Source organism: Chinchilla lanigera, unplaced genomic scaffold, assembly GCF_000276665.1.
Source record: "Chinchilla lanigera isolate Chin_1 unplaced genomic scaffold, ChiLan1.0 scaffold00057, whole genome shotgun sequence".
In the NCBI taxonomy this organism is placed as follows: domain Eukaryota; kingdom Metazoa; phylum Chordata; class Mammalia; order Rodentia; family Chinchillidae; genus Chinchilla; species Chinchilla lanigera.
In genome coordinates this window covers 11,579,430-11,600,663 of record NW_004955458.1, presented here as the reverse complement: position 1 = coordinate 11,600,663, position 21,234 = coordinate 11,579,430, and the positions used below count along the sequence as shown (strand labels likewise).

At 41.8% G+C, this 21,234-nt stretch overlaps 1 protein-coding gene across 1 annotated transcript in view; it reads right to left on the bottom strand.

Annotated features, from left to right (window-relative positions):
* Positions 1 to 21,234, bottom strand: part of Tbc1d30 (TBC1 domain family, member 30) — a gene marked incomplete at its 5' end in the record, with an annotated part of 86,700 nt that overhangs the window by 17,102 nt on the left and 48,364 nt on the right. The window contains 7 exon segments of the mRNA XM_013520910.1: positions 554 to 659; positions 8,293 to 8,461; positions 10,100 to 10,268; positions 13,830 to 14,015; positions 15,943 to 16,068; positions 18,946 to 19,011; positions 19,734 to 19,795. Coding sequence (XP_013376364.1) covers positions 554 to 659; positions 8,293 to 8,461; positions 10,100 to 10,268; positions 13,830 to 14,015; positions 15,943 to 16,068; positions 18,946 to 19,011; positions 19,734 to 19,795 — 884 coding nt within the window.

Below are 21,234 nucleotides of genomic sequence, written 5' to 3'. Positions count from 1 at the left end.
TTTTCTTTGCAGTTCATTTCTATCTTGGGCTTCATGATTTTTAAGCAACACAATGTGAGAGAGAGCCCCACAGGTGGCACACACCTGTAATCCCAACACTGGGGAGGCTGAGGCAGGAGGATTTCTGAGAATTCAAGGCTAGCCTGGGCTACATAGTGAGGTCGGGGCTAGCACCAGCCTGAACTATAGAGTGAGATCCTGTCTAAAAAAAAAAAGAAAGGAAGGAAAAGAAAAGAAAGAAAAGGAAGCCAGCCTGCCCCAACAAATAGCCATCACTCATTTCTTCTCTTTTTTTTTTTTTGAGATTGGGTTCACCCAGGATGGCCTCAATCCTCCTGCTTCAGCCTCCTGAGTGTTGGGATTAGAGGTGTGCACCACCCCTCTGGCTTTTCTCCCTTCTTGCTGATTTATACACTGACTCTGGTCAGCTGAAAAACTAAGCTTGAAAGGTGGCCAGATGCATTTCCCTGGGCCACTGCCCAGCACCAGTTATTCCCAGCTATTCCCGCAGGACCCAGGGCTCCCGCACCTGGGGGATGTGCTGCCCACTCACCTGGATGAGCTCATGGCTTTGCAGAAGGTCGTTCTCCAGCATCTCCTGGGTAAGGCGCCCCATCGTGCTGTAGAATTCATCTGCTGTCTCACAGCACTCTATCTGCCTGGATGAAGAAAGGACAGAGACAGGATTTGTTTAGGGTCCACATGCTATAGGTCTGGCACTGCTGCAGTACAAGATGTGCTATTTCCTGCCATCAAATCAATTAAGGTGGCAATCAACAAAAATCAAACTCCTGGGTCACACTCACATACAGCAAGCTATATCCAGAGAAAAGATCAAAAATACTAAGAGCAAGCTCGGAGCAAAGGTGCACTCCTATAGGCCCAGCTGTTCGGGAGGCTGAGCAGAGAAAGGGTTGCCTAGCCCAGGAGTTCAAGGCCAGCCTGGGGAACACTGTGAGTCTTCCACTCAAAACAAACAAAGTAATTTAGAGATACTTGTCCCAGAACGACTTCCCATCTCCGCTGCTTGGCTCCCCAGCCTCCCAGCCTCCCAGCCCCACGGCGGTGTCTTTATTCCTTCCATGCGACACATTAAACACATCCGAATACCCACCACTGAACAGAAATCCCACGCGAAAAATTGGGTACCGAAGAACAATTACCCCCTGTAGGGAACCTGCTGGCCTGAATCTGCAGTGGTATCATTAGCAGACTGAAATCAAACCACAGTTGAATTACAAGGTGAAAAATACAAGAACTTTATTTGCATATTTCATCAGTTCACACAATGCTTTCACAGGCAGAGCTTTCTGAGTTCTTCTCCGGAAGAATCTATCACCTGGTAACACAGTGAGACAGGTTTGATTCTAATCTTTCCTTTAAAGGAGGTCAGAAGAAATAATCCAAAACAAACAGCACTAAGTATTTCTGCTTCCTCTATCACAATAGTCTTTGTGTAGGATAGTTCTGTTTACCAACCAACCATAAAACATACGCTTTGACACACACATTAGTTGGGTGATTCTTAGAGTCATCCAAAAAAATTAATAATATGGTGATGGAAAAATCTCAGGCTCCAAAAGGTGTTTCAAATGCCAGTACCACAATCATAAATAAAAGAAATAAAGAGTTGAGGTATTATTACAAAAGTACAGCACAGCATGTGGGAATACATTAAAAGTGGTTAAGTTTACCCCAGGGTGTGAAGAAGAGAAAAAATACTTGAGATGAGTTTTGAAAACTGCTCTCCAGGCCGCGAGGAACAAAAAGCACTGCAAAGGCTCAGATGCAGCAGAGAGCTGGTCTGCACCGCCTGCAGGCAGATCCACAAGTTCTGTGGGGAATCACTGCGCAGCCAGAGGGAGCCAGTGAGAGCTGAGGTCAGAGCTGCGGCTAGCATGTCACAAAGGTCTCTTCCACTAGCTCAGCCTCGACAGGACAAGAGGGCTGGAGAGGCTGTGCTCTTGGCAAGATCATCTGGGGATGACAGTGTGGCCTTGGCGGTGGAGGGTTACCTTGACCGGCTTTGGCATCCACCCAGGAGGTTGGTGGAACACAGGTCTCCAGGAGACCGGGTGACCACTGCATGGCCTTGGGGTCTGTATCCGCTCCCTGGTGTCTTTCTCTGTGACTCTGTACCCATGCTCTTCTTCCCAGCTACGATGAGTGGAGCAGCTCCGCTCCTCCACAGCCTCCCACCACGCTGTTTCTGCCCTGGAGCCTGCCTACCACCACATGAATCTACTTAAAACACGAGCCAAACTGAACCTCTCCTCTCCAAATGAGTGCTGGGTATCGTGTCCTAGCAACAGGAAAGCAGACTGATACACACGACAAGTGGGGTATAATCAGGAGACCAGAGAGCACACGCTACAAGGGGGCAGGTAGGAAGCAATGAAGCCATAGGCCAGCAGGGTAGAACATGGAAGGAAAAGGACATGTAAACAGATGTGGGTGAAGAACTGAAGGTCTACAGCCTACAGTTAATGGAAGGAAGAAATTCCAAGCTGCAGATGCAAGGTGGATGCAAACATCCCAGGTAGAATCATATGTAAGGCACATAAGTTATTCATGTGCACAAAAAATTTGAGATTACTTATATGCTGTTTATCATTTTACAAGGGGAATATTTGTGGGGACTGTAACAGGCGTTGGAGTCAGAAAGATCTGGATGTGGGTCCCAGCTGTGCAACCCATCAGGCATATGACTAACTGAGCATCCTGCGATACTTTCTTCACTTGAGAAGATGGAAGAAAAACTTTCCACACTTCACAAGCTCGCTGGAAGAACTGAAGGCAGCGATGCAGTGCCCAGCAGAATGCCTTCCCTTGCCACTCACAGGTGCATCCTCAAAAGACGTACAATCTCAACGAGCAAAAAGTCTGAATCAGAAATACTGGCAGCAAAATTCACCCTCCCTAGGATCTGGAAATGAGATACCTGGATACAACCACTTAGTGAAGAAAAAAAGAAGTGATCTCCAGGAATCAGGAGGGAGATGACAAGAAAACCAGAAGCTACAGAGAAGCTGGAGGAACTGAACACAAAGTAGAGAAAAGCACAAAGCCAGTAGAAAGGCTAACCCCAGCTCCCGGGGAGGAGGAGCCGTCTTCACTAATACAAAGTAGAAGGTTAGCAGCTCCAGAGATAAATAATGGGCCAGCAGCATTAGCCCCAGGCAAAGTCCATGGTTACTGTACACTGCAAAAACAGTGTGCGGTTTTGCTCTGAAGGTGACTACTTCTGTATGGAAGGAGTCACTGGAGAAGAGATCAAGTGTAGCTCCCACCATATTTGAGAATGTTTAATCAAGAGCCATTTGGGGAAGGGGTTAATTGTTTAAGATTGAGGGGAAAAACAGAAAAACTACCCTTCAGAGTTTCTGGGCTCACCCTATCACAGGGACTTGGTGGAAGATGGCCACAAGACACAGTCATGGAGAGCGTGCAAGCTAGACAGAGACTCCCTGAGAAGTTTAAGCTCAGGCTGGAAAGGACATGAGGAGCCTGCTTCCTGTGATGAGAAGCCAGGCCACCCATGGTTTTCAGAGGGGCCTGGCTCTGAAAGCTCTGGCAGTAAGTCCAGCAGATTATTTTATTCCCTGCCCCTGCCCCACTGCCTACACCCAGCATGGATTCAATGATCTGTTTGCTTTCTCCATCTGCCAATGTGAACAAGGATATACCTCAGCTGGGACGGCTGCCACAGTCAGGGTGTACGAACACAGGGCACCCTGGAAGGGACAGGCCGTAACAGGTGGCTAGCATGAATTCGGTCACCGGGTGGACATCACTGACCCACCACACCCAGCGGGCAAGGCAGGGCAGGATTCAGCATTCACACACGAAAACATGGGTGTGGAAACAAAGTAGGTCTTCGTAGTGACTCACAACTCCTCCCCCAACGCTGCAGACCTTTGAAAGAAGCCACTCGTTCAACATCACAGAGAAATTGCTTTGGACTCACATCGCTTTTGCTTCATTGGATTTTAAGCATTTACGGTTTTATTTTTCCTCTTCATTTGGCTGTTTTTCTTGTTTGTTCTTTTCTGTTATTTTTATCTAATTCTGTTAATTTTCATTTACTTCTTAATAGAATCCTTTACCTTATTTTACTCCTTCCAATATTCCTCTTATTTTTCAAATTTTAGTTCTTGCATTTCCACTTACCCATTTCCTTCATTTTTACTACTATTACGTTTTATTAATCTTTAGATATATAACTGTCTCTATTATTGAATTCTTTTATATTGTTAATGGTGGTACAGTTGCTGCATTGAATAGTTATTTCCTGTATGTCAATATTTGGTGTATTTTGTGTCTATATTATACTTACGGAGCTCTTCTATAGTTACAGGCTGTACAGTGGTTCCTACTATTGCCTCCTGTGCTATGTCAATATCCGATTTGTCTTTGACCCTATTATTGTTGCTGGTTTTGCTGCTATTGCCCGGGTGGTATAGTTGTTCCTTAACTGATTTTTACTATACACCAATATCTGGTTTGTCGTTGTGCCATTAACAATACTGCTATTTATTTCCAGAGAACCGGGTGCTGAGCCAGTTACACTGTAGTTAACAGTGGTGGTCAGATCTTGGACCAGAAGCAAAGGCCTACAGTTAGCCGCACCAACAGCGCGTCACTGGAAAGCAGACACTAACCAAAGAGATCTGCACACTGGCAACACACTTGTCCACTATTAGTGACCTCAACCAACAGAAAGCAACAATAGAAACATGATAAAATGACAAAATGCCTCCCCAAACCCCCAACTCCTCCATTAGTCCATGGGACACTCACTGATAGGGAGGAAATCAAAATCCAAACAGCTGAATCATATGAAATAAGAGGAGACCAAAGACAGATCAATAAGGTACTCAACAAGCTCCAAGATGATACAACTAGGGGCTGGGGATTTAGTTCAGCAGCACAACACCTGCCTGGTAAGCACGAGGTCATGAGTTAGATTCCTGGTACAAAAAAAAAAAAAAAAAAAAAAACAAGATGATACAACTAAACAGATAATGGACTGAATAACAAAGTGATCGGTGAGCTCACAGAAGACACTAATAAAAAGATAGCCAAGCTAAATAAAATTATACAAAACATGAATGACCAATTAACCAAAGAATCAGAGTCCATGAAAAGGTTCCAAATAGAACTGCAGGAGATTATGGGCAGCAGAAGTAAGCAACACGAGGACAGAGTCAGAACTGGAAGATACGGCTGATGCTGACGACCACATACCAGGGATACCTTAAGAACAACCACAGAATATGGAAATGGATCCAAAAAAGTGGCTACAGGATACAAAGAACACTAATCTAAGGTTAACTGGAATTAATGAAAAAAATCAGAAGATAGCACAAATTGCATTTAAAAAAGCTGTTTGCAGAAACAGCGGAAAACTTTCCAAGTATGGGGAAAGAATTTAACACACTCATAAGCAAAACTGTATCCACAGCAACCAGTCAAGAGAAAGACATAAAAAGAATATATATAAGAAAGATATATACAAAAGGAAGATGTTCTTATTCACAGATGACATGATCCTCTACATAGAAGACATAAAAAATCCCACCAAAAGACACCTAGAACTAATAAATTCAGCAAGGCAGCAGGATACAAAATCAACACAAACAACCAGTAGCATTCCTACATACAAATAATGAACAAAATTTAAAAAGCAATACCATTCACAACAGCATTAGAAAAGTTAAATTCTTAGAAATTAACCTAACAAAGGAAGTGAAAGAACTCTGTAATAAAAACTACAGTGCTGTGAAGAAGGAGAATGAGGAAGACATTAGAAAACGGAAAGACGCCCCCTGTACCTGGGGAGGCAGAACTGTCAAAATGGCCTTCCTTCCAAAACTGATACACAGCTTTAATGCGATCCCAAGCAACACTCCAACAGCATTCCTCACAGAGCTAGAAAAAAAAACCTAACATTTATATGGCACCCGAAGTGACCCAGAACAGCAGAAGCAATCCTGGGCAATAACGGCAAAGCGGGAGGCTTCACAATCCCAAATTTCAAGTTGTGTTACAAAGCTACGGCAATAAAAACAAAGGCGCTAGCACGAAAACAGCAGCGCAACTCACAGCAGCCAAACCCTGGAAGCGGCCCTTGCGTCCACCAGCAGAAGAGTGAAGAAAATATCGCCTTTATACACAACGGGCTAGGACTCTGATACAAAGAAGAGTAAATATGAGCTATCTGTAGGAAAATAGATGCACCTGACCATATTATTGAGGAAATACACCAGACACACAAGTTTAAAGATCACATGATTTCTCTTATGTAAGAGACCCAAAATGCAGAATAAATAAAGAGCAAAATAAAGGATAACAGGATACAGGGAGATAGATTTTTTTTTTTGCAAATGTGAAGGAGACCAAGAGTCGGAGAGAAGGGAGGACGCCGGGACATGAAGGGAACTAAGACGTGCCGTGTGTGTGTTCCACCTCCCTACGATAAGCACAATCAGTATGTGCCACAAACATGTACTAATAAAAATAACAACTTTCAAAATCTGAACCATTTGAAATCCTGAACTTAAGAGTAGCCACTTATTATCCATTTACTTGTATAGTTAACAGCATAGATGCTAGAGTCAGGATGTCTTAGTTCATTTTTTTTTACATTTTTTGAGACAGGGTCTCGCTCTGCAGTTCAGGCTGGCCTTGAGCTCACTTTGTAGCCCAGGCTGGTCTCGAACTCACAGCGATCCTCCTGCCTCAGCCTCCCAAGCCTGGGATTACAGGTGTGCACCACCACGCCCAGCCAGGATGTCTTAGTTCAAAACCAATCCATTCTACCTTCTAACACAGTGACTTCAGGCAACTCACTGCACTTCTCTGAGTCTCAGTTCTCGCGTCTGAAGAATGAAGATGATAACAGTACATACCTCACTGGATGACGATGAAAAATAAATGAGCTGATAATGTACATGAAATACTGTGGACAGTACCTCTGCACTGCAAGAACTCAGTGAGTACTGGATCTGACTTACACGTACAGCACTTCAGCACCGTGATGTCCCTGGGATTACCGTAACAGTAAGTTCTGACCCTACAGATAACCAATAGATAGGAATAAAACCAGCTCCATCTCTTTTTCCTACCTCACAGTCATCAACTAACACACAGGTGACTATCGCTGATCTGCCACGCAGTGGAATGTTTTACTATTTTAATCCCATAAACTAGGTACTCAATAAACAGAAGAAATAGCAAAGCTCAAAAAGCTGACAATGTGTAGAACAGTTTTGCAATGTGTAATTACAGAAGGAGGTAGATATAAAGGAAATGAAGAGATAAATGAATAGTCCCACACAGATGGATGTATTGGCCTACCCAAAACACAATATACAATAAGGCAAAGGAGATAGCTTTATGATGTTTAAGAATTATACACAACAATGATTTTTTGAATCCCAAACTGATATTTGGTGGTTCTTTCTTTGCAAAAATAAAAATTCGGAAGTCTCCCAGGAAATAAGTAATTATAAATAAAAAGGCTAGGTAGAAAGTTTTTGAAATAAACACTGTCAGCGGCGCATTCGTTTTCTGACTTGTCGCCCATGGGTATTTATTCCAGTCACTAGGAAAGAAATATTGAAAACTGTCTGCTTCTCAAGTGACAGATCATCCTGCTGTATCTTCCATTACCCCCAGTACACAAAGGCGTAACACACTAGGCAGAGTGGGAATGCCCCCTCGTTTTCAGCCCTGCCCCTAGCAGAGGAGCTAAGTAAAATCTGTTTTGCAGAACCAGATTTCAACATAGAAGTCATTCGTCATGCACGGAAAGGAGCCCGGATGCTCTACTCATAGCTGTGCACCAACCTCTTCATCCGGGTTACCTTGACTTTATCACAGCTCTGAAAGGCCACACAAAATAAGTACTAACGACCCATAAATAATACAAATCGTGACACGAATCAACAAATCCACCTGCTCCTCTGGATCCTCCCGTTTCTCCTCCACCTGGATACCCTCCTTCTCCCACGAGTGTCCAGAGAGAGGCCGACAAGGACGCAGTCAGCCGGGATCGCACAGCAAGGAGGAAAGCGAGAGCCCACGGGCCCACAGAAGTCTGTCCTTCCCAGATCCCCTCTGCGCCGGAACAAAGAGCCGGCCGAGACTTCGGGAGCGTAAATCAGTGCAACGAAGTTCACGACTTGCTCTTCTGCTCACACGCAGGTACCAAGGCTTTTCACTCTGAGCACAAAAATTGCTTAAGGCTTTCGATCCCACAGAACACAACAGACGTGGGAAATCACTTACTCTCCCAGTTTTGCCCAGATGGCCAGAGACACCCGCAGGATGATTTCCGAACCTTCGAAGAAGACGGAGTCCCAGATCTTTAACACCGTGTGATTCGGGAGGCAGGTCGCAAAGAGAGTCAGAAACCACTGCATGGTGAAGACGTTGGTCAGCGGGGGTTCATATCCGCCTGCAACGAAACAAGGCACTGAGTTCCGGCGGATCGGAGCACCCTCCGGACATGCAAGTACCCTCTCCTCTGTCAGTCTCCCATCCACCAAAAATGCTATATTTTACTGATTGCTTTCTCCTTCTAATTCCTGGTTCTTTCCTCTTTTTGCTTCCATATTTTTGGAAGAACATACGTGTTTTCAATAATATCTCAGTAACATGAGAGTCACAATTCCTTTATAAAAACTCAGAAATCTTAACCCAAAACTTATTCTGGCTCTACCTATTACAGGGTACTGAAAACTAAGAAGGAAGTTTTCCTCACCAAAAACAGAATAAAAAATGTTTTTAGCCCTGCAAAAGCCATCAGCTTTTCAAAGTCTTTAAGCCTACTTTTATTCAAATGTGGCTAAGAATAAAACTGTTCATTATAAATTGTCTATTCCTTAAATTATATACATAATTATTGCACCACAATGGACTTAAACTGGAAATCACTAACAGAAAGTTAGCTGGGAAGTTCCAAAATATTTAAGATATAAAACAATATTAAATATAAAACATTTTGAACTGTATTATACACAGTTTTGAAGAAAGATTTGTGGCCCACTTCATTTTGAAATCTCCGAATTCATTAGAGGCACAACACCCCCTCCTGCTTCCTGTGGTAAGTGTGCATTTTAATGAAATAAAAATTTAGCTTTTTAGATTAATCATCCCTCTCGGTTATAATCAGTATGGACAATTACTGAAGTGTAAGCAAAAGAGATCTGTTTTCCTGAGCTCATTTTCTTTGTCCTCACCTGTGAACAAACATTAGCTCAGAGACTAAACTCTGAGGTTATTCTCCACAGCCAAATACAAGGCATCTGGGGGAAATGTGTAACTCGGGAAAGTGTGTCTGACTACGGCACAGGGAAGTCTGGCCCACCTGCTAGCACTGTGAAATCCATGCAGCGACGCGGTTATACTGCACACCAAATTAAAAGATATTTACGTGGCTTCAGAGAAATGTTAGGACACCCACCTGCTTAAAATTTCTGCTGTATTTTAATCAAAGATTAGATCCTCAAAACCTTCTACTATGTCCCTAGATTTAAATGTGTGGGTCAGACAAGACTATGAGTGCATGGTCTACAACAGGAATTGGCACCATGTACAGGAAATCCAGCAAACTTCTGACCTTTTTTTTAAGCCAGAGCACAACCACAGAATAGCATGCAGTGGGTGCATTTACTTAACCTAGTTACTCTCAGAGCTACTCTTCTATAACCTTGCAGTTCTGGTAAAGCCACAGTATAAAATTCTACCTGAAATTCTGCTATAAAGACTTCTTGTACTCTGCCAACTTAGAGCAGCTTAGCTAGATGCTTAGACACGTAATCCACTCTTGTTCTAGAGAATAACATATCCTGTTAGTTGCTGATCTGGTACCAATAGAGTGACCAGTTTCCTACCCTTAACCCAGTCAGAGGTTCAGCGTGTAGCCTTATGTATTTTCAGTTTTGTTTTTGTGCTCTAGAAACCTATTCATTGCACCAAATTCTTACAACAGAAATACCCAGAAACGTGTATTTCCATTCAAGGTTAAGCTTATAGAGTGGAATCACACAAGCCAAATATTTTCAAAGATACAATAGCAATGAGTCATCTCCACCTCCACTTTCTTTGTTTGCAGTTCTCTGAAGAGTATCCAGGTGCTGAGATAACTCAGGGAGCTTCATTCTCAAGAGATCTCTGAAGACAGCCATATCCACAGATAATGCTCGGAGATTATTGACAAAATAGCTTTCAGGAAGGACCTTATCAATCAGGTAAATCATAATCTGAAGACAAAGATAAAGAACAAGACTGCTTCAAACAACTGGGATGCCAACCTGTCCTAAAGAACAAGATTGTATTCAAACAGATAAAACACAGTTGGCCAAAACAGTATCCTTTAATACTCTGTCGGTAAATGTTTTGGATTTTTCAAAGCTTACCTACACCATGTGTAAGGAACAGGTGGCATAATTAGCTAAGTAACTCAGACCTAAAGTCTGCTGCTATTTAAAATCTTTACACGGGTTTCCAGACCCAAGGTCACCCCATTAGTAGCTCTGATCAGACAACCCTCAGCCTCACGGAAGCAAGCAGCCAGCCAGGGCTTGAGAGCTGGCTCCTGGGTGTCAACGGTTTTACAACCTCCATGAGCTGGCCTGTCATAAAACACCCACACTGAGGCAGGCCTTGACGTCTACTTCCCAACACCCTGGGTTATTAGCGCAACGGGTGGCGGCCCCCTGTCCATTTCCTCTCCTGGGAGAAGGCAACTAGGCTTTGTTTGAACTAACAGTGTTTTTTAAAATCTGCATTTCTTTCATAAGGTTGTCACATAAATTCTTCAAGTTAGTATTTTCACTCTGACTTTTCTCCTTGTACTACCTTTTCTGAAATATAAAGAACCACCAGAACGGTCTAGCAAAACACACGCCAGCTCTGTACCTCTATCCTTGGTCTTTTCCTTGTTGGCCAGCATGCTCTATATGTGTCCATCTAACTCTCAAGAGGATCAGAAAAACAAACTTAAGAGCAAAGTCATAGGCTGGGACCTTAGCTCAATGGTAGAGCACTTGCCTAGCATGCATGAAGCCCTGGGTTGACTCCTCAATAACTCAAAGGAAAAAGAAAATCACAGCAGGCTCTATATATTGGTGGACAAGTAGCTGTCTCACACTTGCTTATTCTCAGGATACCACAATATTCTATTTTAAAAAAAAAATTATCTCCTAACCCTGCCAAGGACCTATTTTCCCCTCACTCAGGATCTCATAATTTCTACTCTTAGGATCCGAGTTTTGCAGACCCTTGAGAAGGCCCTTCTGAGGCCTTTGCTCCAGAAGTGAGCAGGCCTTAGCCTTTTGTTAGGATGGGCTGCACTGGCCCTTGTGTCATCATGCCCTGGAAAAGAGGAGTTCAGCAACAGCAGAGGAGGACAGTCAGCCTACGCGGAGGGAAAAGGTCCCGGGGGGACATAGTACATTCTCAGTAGAGCGCCCTGGTGGGAAGTTGGTGCTCCACAGATCAGGAGAAAGGGGATTACGGGATCACGAAGGAAAACTTCAAGGTAACGGTCTGTGGATTACTGCCCTTTTCACCTAAGGAGAAGTTATACAGTACCACGAAAAATACTTAACTTTTTATGAAGAAATTATGAGCCTCTCAGAACTACAGGAAAACAAGAAAAATATTTCTTCAATTAGCCTAGTGATCCTTATGACACAATAACTTCTCAGTCTAACGTCAGCCCAAAGTCTAGCGTTGACACAAGAGCCAGCTTGTTCACTGCACCCACTACTGAATTCCAAAGGCAAAATCTTATGTCTTAAAAATAGTAAGAATACGTAATGGGAGAGCGTCAAATGTTTAACAAGCGATTAGAAACAAAATAGTTACTAAGGAAAAGCAGTTAATGCCAAGAAGCAGCAACACAGACACCCAATAACCTCCTCAGCACCAGAAGCCTCCTTTGCACATGTGTCTGACCACAAGGTCTATGCATTCCCAGACGGTGATGATGAACAGCAGCTCAGTGTACGGCGCTTTCTTCTTGGAGGCAGAAATAAAGAACATTCAGTTTCCCAGCTTTATCTAACCCATCTTTCGGTGTGAATTTTTGGCTTCTCAAGTGTCACTGGGTCCTTTCATGATCTGACTGGCACATACACCCCCTTCCCCAACTTCCCCATCCTACCTCCTAATCCGAACCATTCAGTTCAGCTTTTCAACAGAACAGTTTCTATTTTAAAGTCATAAAAATGACACGTAGGGGGGAGAAAAAGACTAAGGCTAATAGACTGAATAAACAAAGTTGCTTAATTTAAAATGTTTTAAAGTCATGTATTTGATTCATCACTGCCTCATCACTGGTGAACAAATGGCTTCGAAGCTGTTTCCTTAAATACACAAATGGGAAAAGTGAGAGGGCGAATACCAATTTAAATCATGTCAAATTGGACTTATTTTTAAATCTATCATGATGTGTATAAAATCAGGAGTAATATTTATTTTTCCATATCCCATTAGTCAGTGGTTGAGAATATCACTGAAGTATTCACTACATTCACAGCTGGGTCACAAAGACCAAATGTTCATCCCATGCATCACACATGTTATAAATAACACCAGTTTAAAGGTTCAGGCATGAATTGTGACCCACAGTGCCCTAAGCAAATAAGACCGTCTTGCATTGGGAAGGCTTTATTGCTCGTGAAGATTATTTCTGGCGCCTCACCAACTCTCCTTCAGACCTAGGAGCTTACATTGCTAGTGCTCCCTCTTAAAGTGGCTCCAGAGCGGTTCAAAGAGCTGAGGCATCAAATATTAAAAAATAATGACACAAGTCACCTCCATAACTTTTCCCCACGCAAGCATCTTCCAGACACCCTCAGACCTGCTCCTCCCCACCTCTCCCCAAATATGAATGAGTAAAGCAGCCAAATAGGATGGTTCCTGCTGAACGGAACATAACTAGCACAAGAGGCAGGTTCTCCAATGGCCCTCAGGGACCCCTACCTCCCGGGGGTCACACCCTTGTACACCCTTGTACCCTCTAAGCATAAACTGTACCTTGTACCTTTGAGCATAAACTGCTCACACCTTGTACACCCTTGTACACTTTGAGCATAAACTGGATCTGGTGATCACTTCCAATTAATAGAACATTAAAAAAATCACGGCTGTCGCTTCTGATATTTGGCTACAAATCTGCAACAAGCTCTTCTGTTCCCTCTACCCACTTGTTCCCTCTACCTCCCTCGCTCACTCTGAGAGAGTCTAGCCACCGGGCTGTGAGGTGCACCAGGGGCTTATGTGGCACGGATCTAAAAGAGGCCTCCAGCCAAAAGACTCTCAGTTCAATAGCCTGGGAGGAATTAAGTCTTGTCAGTAACCAAAGGAAAAAACTTGGCCAATGGGCCCCTCCCAATCGAGGGTTTGGATGAGACCACAACTGATATTTTAAACACAAGTATTTTGAATGCCACCACGAGGTGACCTTGAGCAGGCTAAGCTGCACCCCGACATCTGGCTCAGACACTCCGAGGCAATATACTCTTGGTGTTGTAAGCAGCTAAGTCGTGAATCCAAAAATGGGTGATGATACAGTTCATATTTAATTTGTTTTAAAAAGCAACTTGACTTATAAGTGAGACTAAAAACACATAACCATTCTCCTCACAGCTGGCAGCCACATGAGTCCGTCATTTGACTCGGCCTTAGCTGGCAGAGGTACTATCACAGGTGGTCACAAAGGCATGGAGAACACCTTGGGGAGGGCAGAGGCGGGGAGAGGAGAGAGCTTCGCTCTGGAAGACGCTCGGTCCCCGCCGTCAGAGCCTGCTACTCACCTTCAGGGCGTCCCCTTCATTGCCCTCCATCACTTCCAGGATGAGCGCAGCCAGGATGTTAAAGCCTTGGCAGTACCCGACATTCTTGTTCCACCGAGCATAGGCCAGCAGCACCCGCTTCAGCACCACCCTGTCCTGCTCAGCCTCCTGACCGCAGTAGGAGCTACAGCCTGTCCGATGGAGGTCCTACAAAGGAAGGGAAGCCATTTTCTGAAATAACCCTTAGTACACGCTCCAGAAAAGTAATACCTCCTGTTATTTGTCTACTCATTTAATACAATTAAATTATCGACATGACTTTTAGTAACTTTTTTTTTAATTTTTCAGGGGATTGAATGTGCTACATAGGGCCTTAAGCATGCTACATCCCCAGCCTGGATTTTAGCTTTTAAATTGTACATGTAGTGGCCGGTGATATAGCTCAGCGGCTTAAGCACTTGCCTGGCAAGGCTGAGGTCATGAGTTCGGTTCCTGGTACCAAAAAAAAAAACAAAACTGTACATGTAAGTTATACACATGGGCCAAACATTTTTTAATCTTTTAATGTTCTTTGTCCTCATGTTCTTAAGATGCTGAAAGAGATTTGCAAGAGGTTCATTCAGGCTAACTTTCTACTTAGAGTATTTCCAGAACTAACATAAAAAGTGACTCAATTAACAAAAATTACATAATTCATATAAAATGATAGTATATATGCATCAGTCATATATGTACACAAGTCATTTCAACATGGATAGAACATGTATTAATATCATTCTTTTCTACAAAATATGTATATATACATTTGTTTGTTTGAGACAGGGTCTTGCTATGTAGCCCAGGCTGGCCTCAAACTTGCAGCAATCCTCGTGCCTCAGTCTCCTAAGTGCTGGGGTTATAAGCCTGCACCACCAATGCCTGGCTTCAAAAATATGGTATATTTAGCTATTAAAACTCGAAATAACATTAAGGAGTAAAGTAAAAATAGAAAAAATGTATCTATACTACAGACAAAAAAAACACTCCACCCAAATTGTTTTATAAATTTATGCAAGAACAGAAACATTTGCTGTGTTTTAATATGTATGAGGGCAATATCTATAACTTAGTTACTGTGCAGAGTCTATGATTTTCAGGAGCTGAAGTCATTTTACTGACACAGCATTCACCCCGATGAGCAAATAGAGATCTTCTTACAAACATGATTATAAAATGTTCAGTGCTTTAATTCACAAGTTAAGCAGAAAATATTTCAGATATAAAATGCTTGTCTCTGTAAAACCAGTTCTAAAATTCCAAATGAACAACTGAAATGTGGATAATGCAAAGGTTTTCAGAATGCCATGTGAAATGTTGCACTTTTTTTAGCACTTGACAGAAACAGACCAAGTTAGACTGGAAAGTAGCTCATTTTAGTACTTCCTCCTTTAGAAAGTATATTCAAATATGCAAAACATTAGCCATCTTGTGGCAGCCAAAATTTAGATGAAACACCCTTCCTTTTAAAATCCGAGCTTAGCATCACACTATAATCCACTCATGAAATAAAAAACCCTGTGCTAAAGCCTTATGCAAGAGGATTAGTCTGGAATCAAATGAAATCTGCATCTTGGCCTTTCCCACCAGACTCCAAGTAAATGTGATATTCCAGGTAGGCAAAGCACAGCTGCTTCCACAGCTGACTAGAGCTCTCAACTGCCTGGTTTAAAGTAGATCCATCAGTCAACCTAACTACATAAATTAACAGTGAAAAAGTTATCAGACACCCCATAACAGCCAAATGATATTTCACTTCTCAATGACTGACTGCAGTGAAAATACAGTTGACAGCACCAACCCAAGCTATGTAGAAAAAAGGGAGGGGTCAATCTTCTATGGTGTGAGGAAGATAAATAAACTGAATATAAATGGAACAATTTTCTTCTTACTGGCAACAATTAACATTATGAAGACGAGTAACAGTCAAGGTTTTCCATTTTAAAAAGCTCTGTACTAATGAAACTAAGCAACAGAAACACGTAGGCATTCAGACCATAACATAGAGATCATTTGACCCTCTGTCTTGGGATCATTTGGCTCTGAAGCGGTAGAGGTGCTGCTGGTCAGCACAAGAGACCGAGGTCAGGGGCGTTACCTTAACTATCTGAATCCCCATGGAGTCATCATCAGGGTTACTCCTTTCATTGAAAGTGAAGCGCATGGTTTTGTCCCAGTCGATGGCGATACTGTGCAAATAATGATCCGCCAAAGTCAACCAGACCTGAAACATTGCATCAAGATGATTTCTAAAGTAGAACGTGTAGTCTCACTTTCATTAGAAAATAGTCACTGCATCCAACAAAGAAATGAGAACTGTTCCTAGACCAGGTACAGCTTACACATAGAGATCTACAAGAGCCTCCTCAAAATTTTTACTGGACTAAATTGTACCCTTAGGGCTCTTCATCAATTCTTTCACAAATATTTGTTGAGTTCATACTATGTGCCAAGCAACAACCCCAACATTACGAACGTTATCGAGAACAAACATTTTTTTCAGATTTTATTTTCAACTCATTGAAATTTTATTTGTGTTTTGTTCTTTTTTAACTTGTGCCCAGAATCAATTGCTTTCTGTGTCTGGGCAAAAGCCACTTGATCACTCATAAGGAATGGGCCTTTCTTCACCACGGAGGCCCCTGCTATTAAATGATCCCTCCCCTACACACATAAAACTGGCAGACGGACTCCCACAATGAATAACTTTTTTTAAAAAAAAAGTCACTGGATATTTTTGCCATTTATCTTACCCAGAAAATCCGTTTGTGAAAAATGTATTTCATGATGCCTTTTTTATTTTTAGGATCCCTCCATATTTGAATTGCACGAGTACTAAAACTACACTTACAAATTAATATCCTAAGAAGAGATTTCAAGTTTTGGTACTTCAACATGTCTTGTCAGAAACAGCATTGATGTATCATCTATCTCTCCAACCAAGCATCATATCTCCAACTAAGCATCAGAATCAGATTTCCAGATGCTCACTGAACACCTTCAATTTAGATATCTAATAGGTATCTCAAGTTTAGCCACCATGTAAGTCACCACCACCCCAACTACACATATATCTATATCCAAACACACATCTGCTCCTCTTGACCCTCTGAACAGTAACTCGACCTTTCCAGTCTCTCAGGCCAAAATTTTAATGTTATCCTTCACATCCTTCTTATATCTTATATTCAGTCCAATAGAAAGTCATGTCAGCTCTACTTTCCAAATATATCTAGAACCAAATTCAGTAGTGTAGCTGGATACAAAGTCAAAAATCAGTATCTTTCCTGTACACAAACAACAAACTTACTGATTGAGAAATTAGGGAAACCACACCCTTCACAATAGCATCTAAAAAAATGAAGTACTTAGGAATCAATCTAACAAATGAAGTAAAGGATCTATATATCAAAAATTACAGTACTTTGAAAAAGGAGATTGAAGAGGATATCAGAAAAGGAAAAATATGCCGTGCTCATGGATAAGAAGAACAAGCATTGTGAAAATGGCCATACTCCCAAAACTGTTACACAGATTTAATGCAATTCCCAATCAGAATACCATCAGCATACCTCACAGAACTGGAGAAAACATTCCTAAAATTCATCTGGAACCCAAAGAGACGTAGAATAGCAAAGGCAGTCCTGGGCAACAAAGGCAAGGCAGGAGGCATCACAATCCCTGATTTCAAATTATACTACAAAGCTACTGTGATAAAATCTGCATGGTACAGGCAAAAACACAGAACTGATTTAGAACACAGAGAGCAATTGATTCCAGGCACATGCCGGGCTACTGAGCTGTACCATCAGCTTGACAGAGAGTAATTCAAAGCCAAGTTAAAAAAAAAAAACAGTGGACACAGGCACAACTCCAAACACACTCAGCCACCTTATTTTTGACAGAAGAGCCAAACATGTTCACTGGAAGAAAGATAGCCTCTTTAATAGATAGTGCTGGAAAAACTGGCTTCCCACATGCCAAAGACTAAAACTAGACCCATGTCTATCACCATGCACTAAAGTCAAATGGATCAAAGATCTAAATATTAAAACAGAAACACTACATCTCAAACTAAGACCAAAACTAGACCCAAGTCTTTCACCATGCACAAAATCTGAAGTCAAAATGGATCAAAGATCTAAATATTAAAACACAAACACAATCTGGAAGAGAAAGCAGGTAGAAACCTTGAAGACATACGAATAGATAGAGATTTCATGAACAAAACCCAGACTTCGCAGGAAATACTTCAAAGAATCAACAACTGGGATCTCATCTTATTAAAAACTTTTTGCACAGCAAAAGAAATCACCAACAAAATGAAAAGACAAACCAAAGAGAGGGAAAAGTTTTTAGGCAATTGTCTCTCAGACGAAGGATTTCTACCTAGAACATATAAAGAACTGAAAAAAATTAGGCCCCCCAAATTCAAAGACCTAATCCAAAATCGGGCTTTTCCCTGTTGGTCACCGTGCTCCGCCCCTTCCCCACCATCATCACCAACTGCTTCAGCTTCCGCATCCCTGCAATTTCCCACCCGAATGCACGTGCACTGGCTGCTCCCCGCCTGGCCCGCCTTCTCCCCGCCAGCAGCATGGCTGACTTCTCTCCTTAGTCGCAGCTCTACTCACATGCTCCTTTGCTGTTTAAAATTCCACCTCCTTACCCATTCTTTCACACTCGCCTTAGTTCTCTCTCTGTTTTATTTTTATCGGTAGCATTTACCACCATCTGACACACTTTATGTTTTATTCATTGTAAGCGCTGTGAGGACAAAAACTTTTGTCTGCTGTTTTTATTTCCACTGTTGCATCCCTAGCACCGAAAACAGCACCTGGCACAGAATGAATGGATCAATATATGCTTACTGCATGAGTGATGAAGAGACGAAGTCAAATTACTGGGCCTAGAATACACTTCGACATTCCAGACACTTTCAAGAAGGACACATGCAATCCTTCTGTACTGCAGTCCCGTGCACCCCGCTTACCTTGACGAAGTCAAATTACTGGGCCTAGAATACACTTCGACATTCCAGACACTTTCAAGAAGGACACACGCAATCCTTCTGTACTGCAGTCCCATGCACCCTGCTTACCTTTCTTCTCCATTCCTTTGGTATCCCTGTGGATAGTCTGGCAACGGCTTTGAGTGCATCATACCACTGGGAACAAAGGCAATAACAGAGAACATTAACCCGGAGAGACACTTTTCAAACTGTTCTCTATCTTGACATCCACAGAATATGATAAAATTAGTACAGCACACTAGGATAAATAATGAAAGCTTCTTTCAGCCAGGAGTTATCAGTCTAGGGGCTGTGACTGGCCACAAACTCCACCCCTTAAGGACCCTAAAAACATCTGTGACAACACACATACATTGGTTTGGAAGCTCTGGCTCAAAACCCTAAACATGCATAATAAAAAGTTCAGAATAACAGAATGACAGTTGGTTATTTAAATGTTTTCACCTTTCTACAGTTTATGGAAAGTACAAAATTTTTCATAGCAAGTATAAATCCAGGTTACTTGCAGTTTCAAAAGTTTTTTATCTGAAACTAAGCAAAAAAAAAAAAAAATAGCATCTTCTTATGCAAATCAAAGCAAATGCTAATGGCAAGGGATATAGCTCAGCAGCACAGCACCTGCCTGGCAAGTGCAGGGTCATGAGTTTGATTCCCAGTACCAAAAAAAAAAAAAAGTAAATGCTAATGTTCTCATTTTAAAAATACATCTCAGGGGCTGGGATATAGCTCAGTGGCACAACCACCTGTCTGGCAAGTGGAAGGTCCTGAGTTCAATTCCCGGTACCAAAAAAAATACCTCTCAGCATACCATGCTTATTGCCTAGAATGAGTGTATTCAAAGCCAAAAATTAAGTTACCTGCTGAAAACCATTTTGACCTAGAGATGGCTCAAGAGTGAACTTCAATTTCGTATCAACCCCTAAAAGAAAATGCGTAAGTAGTTACTTATTTATTTATTTATGGAAACTATAACAAGTTACAAGTTAAAAATAAAAGCTTCAGTCTACTTAACTGTCATGTAAAATTTAGTAAAAATTTAGTGAAGATGACAATAAGAATTTAGTAAAAGTACATATTTTTACTAAATTTTAATCTGTTGTATTAAATGGAAAGTATCTTTTTTTTAAAAGTATCTTGACTATTAAAATAGAAAACACCCTGCATTAACAGAGTGGAGCTATTCACATAGGATGAGCTTCCACAGCCACAGAGACCTTCATCCGCTTCCTAGACACCAAAACACTCACCTGCCTCAGCCTCAACCCTTTTATCTTTAAAATGAGGATAACAATGTCCATCAGAGGACTGGTATGGTGACTAACTGTAAATCTCCTAGCATGGTGTAGTTAACATTTAAGAAACGTACAAACAGAATTCTTAGCAGAGTTTGTTTTCCTAGGATATGTGCATGGACTAAGACTACCAAGGAAATGTCAGCGGAGTATGAAAAGCCACAAAACGGGATCGTGGGGCCACGGGTGTTGTTCAAGCTACAGCGCTTGTCTAGTATGCAGAAGGCCCTGGGTTTGAAACCTGCACAACCAAGGCAAGAAGGAAAGAGCGAAGAGGAGGAGGGAGGGGGAAGAGAGAGAGAGAAAGGAAGCTGGAGATAACTGCCTTTCCTCTTACAATGGAATGATCCATTAGAACAATTCCATTTGGATGTTTTCCTATATTTTTTAAGTTCTGTCTTGATGCACTTGAAGACAAAACCGTGTGTGTCTGTTAAATTATAAACTATAAGGTAAACACACAACCGTATTCCAATCCCAAGTAGTGTACAATTTTAGATAAACTTTTTTTAACTAGAATCCCAAATCGATGCAGTAGAAGTAAATAAACAGTAAAGTGTATGAACACTTCAATACTTATATTAAGGCCTTTATTCAGAATTCCATAGAATTATGTTCTCTTACTGAAGTGAAAGGATGACAATTCTTATCCCTCCTTAAATCCTCTAAAAGTCATAATCAAATCTGAGAGGGCTGTGTATTATTCTTCTTCAATTTCCAAATCAATCATTTTAAGTTACTTTTAAAAGACTTACTGATTTAAGGTTCCATCACTGTCAACAACATTCAATTCTACAAACTGAAAAATCAAAGGATGATATTTTTGCCCCAAGATGTTGCAAGCAGGTTGGATATATCGAAGACTTCCCCACAATTCCTAATGTTTAGGGACACTCTACAGCATTTATGTAGCAGTAATATGTAATTATCACTACATTACTTTTCATTACTATTACAGAGTAGATTGGTCTTTTCAAAGATGTACATATGGAGTTAAGAAGATAAAAGACGGAGGGGCTGGGGATTTAGCTCAGCGGCAAAGCGCTTGCCTGGCAAGCGCAAGGTC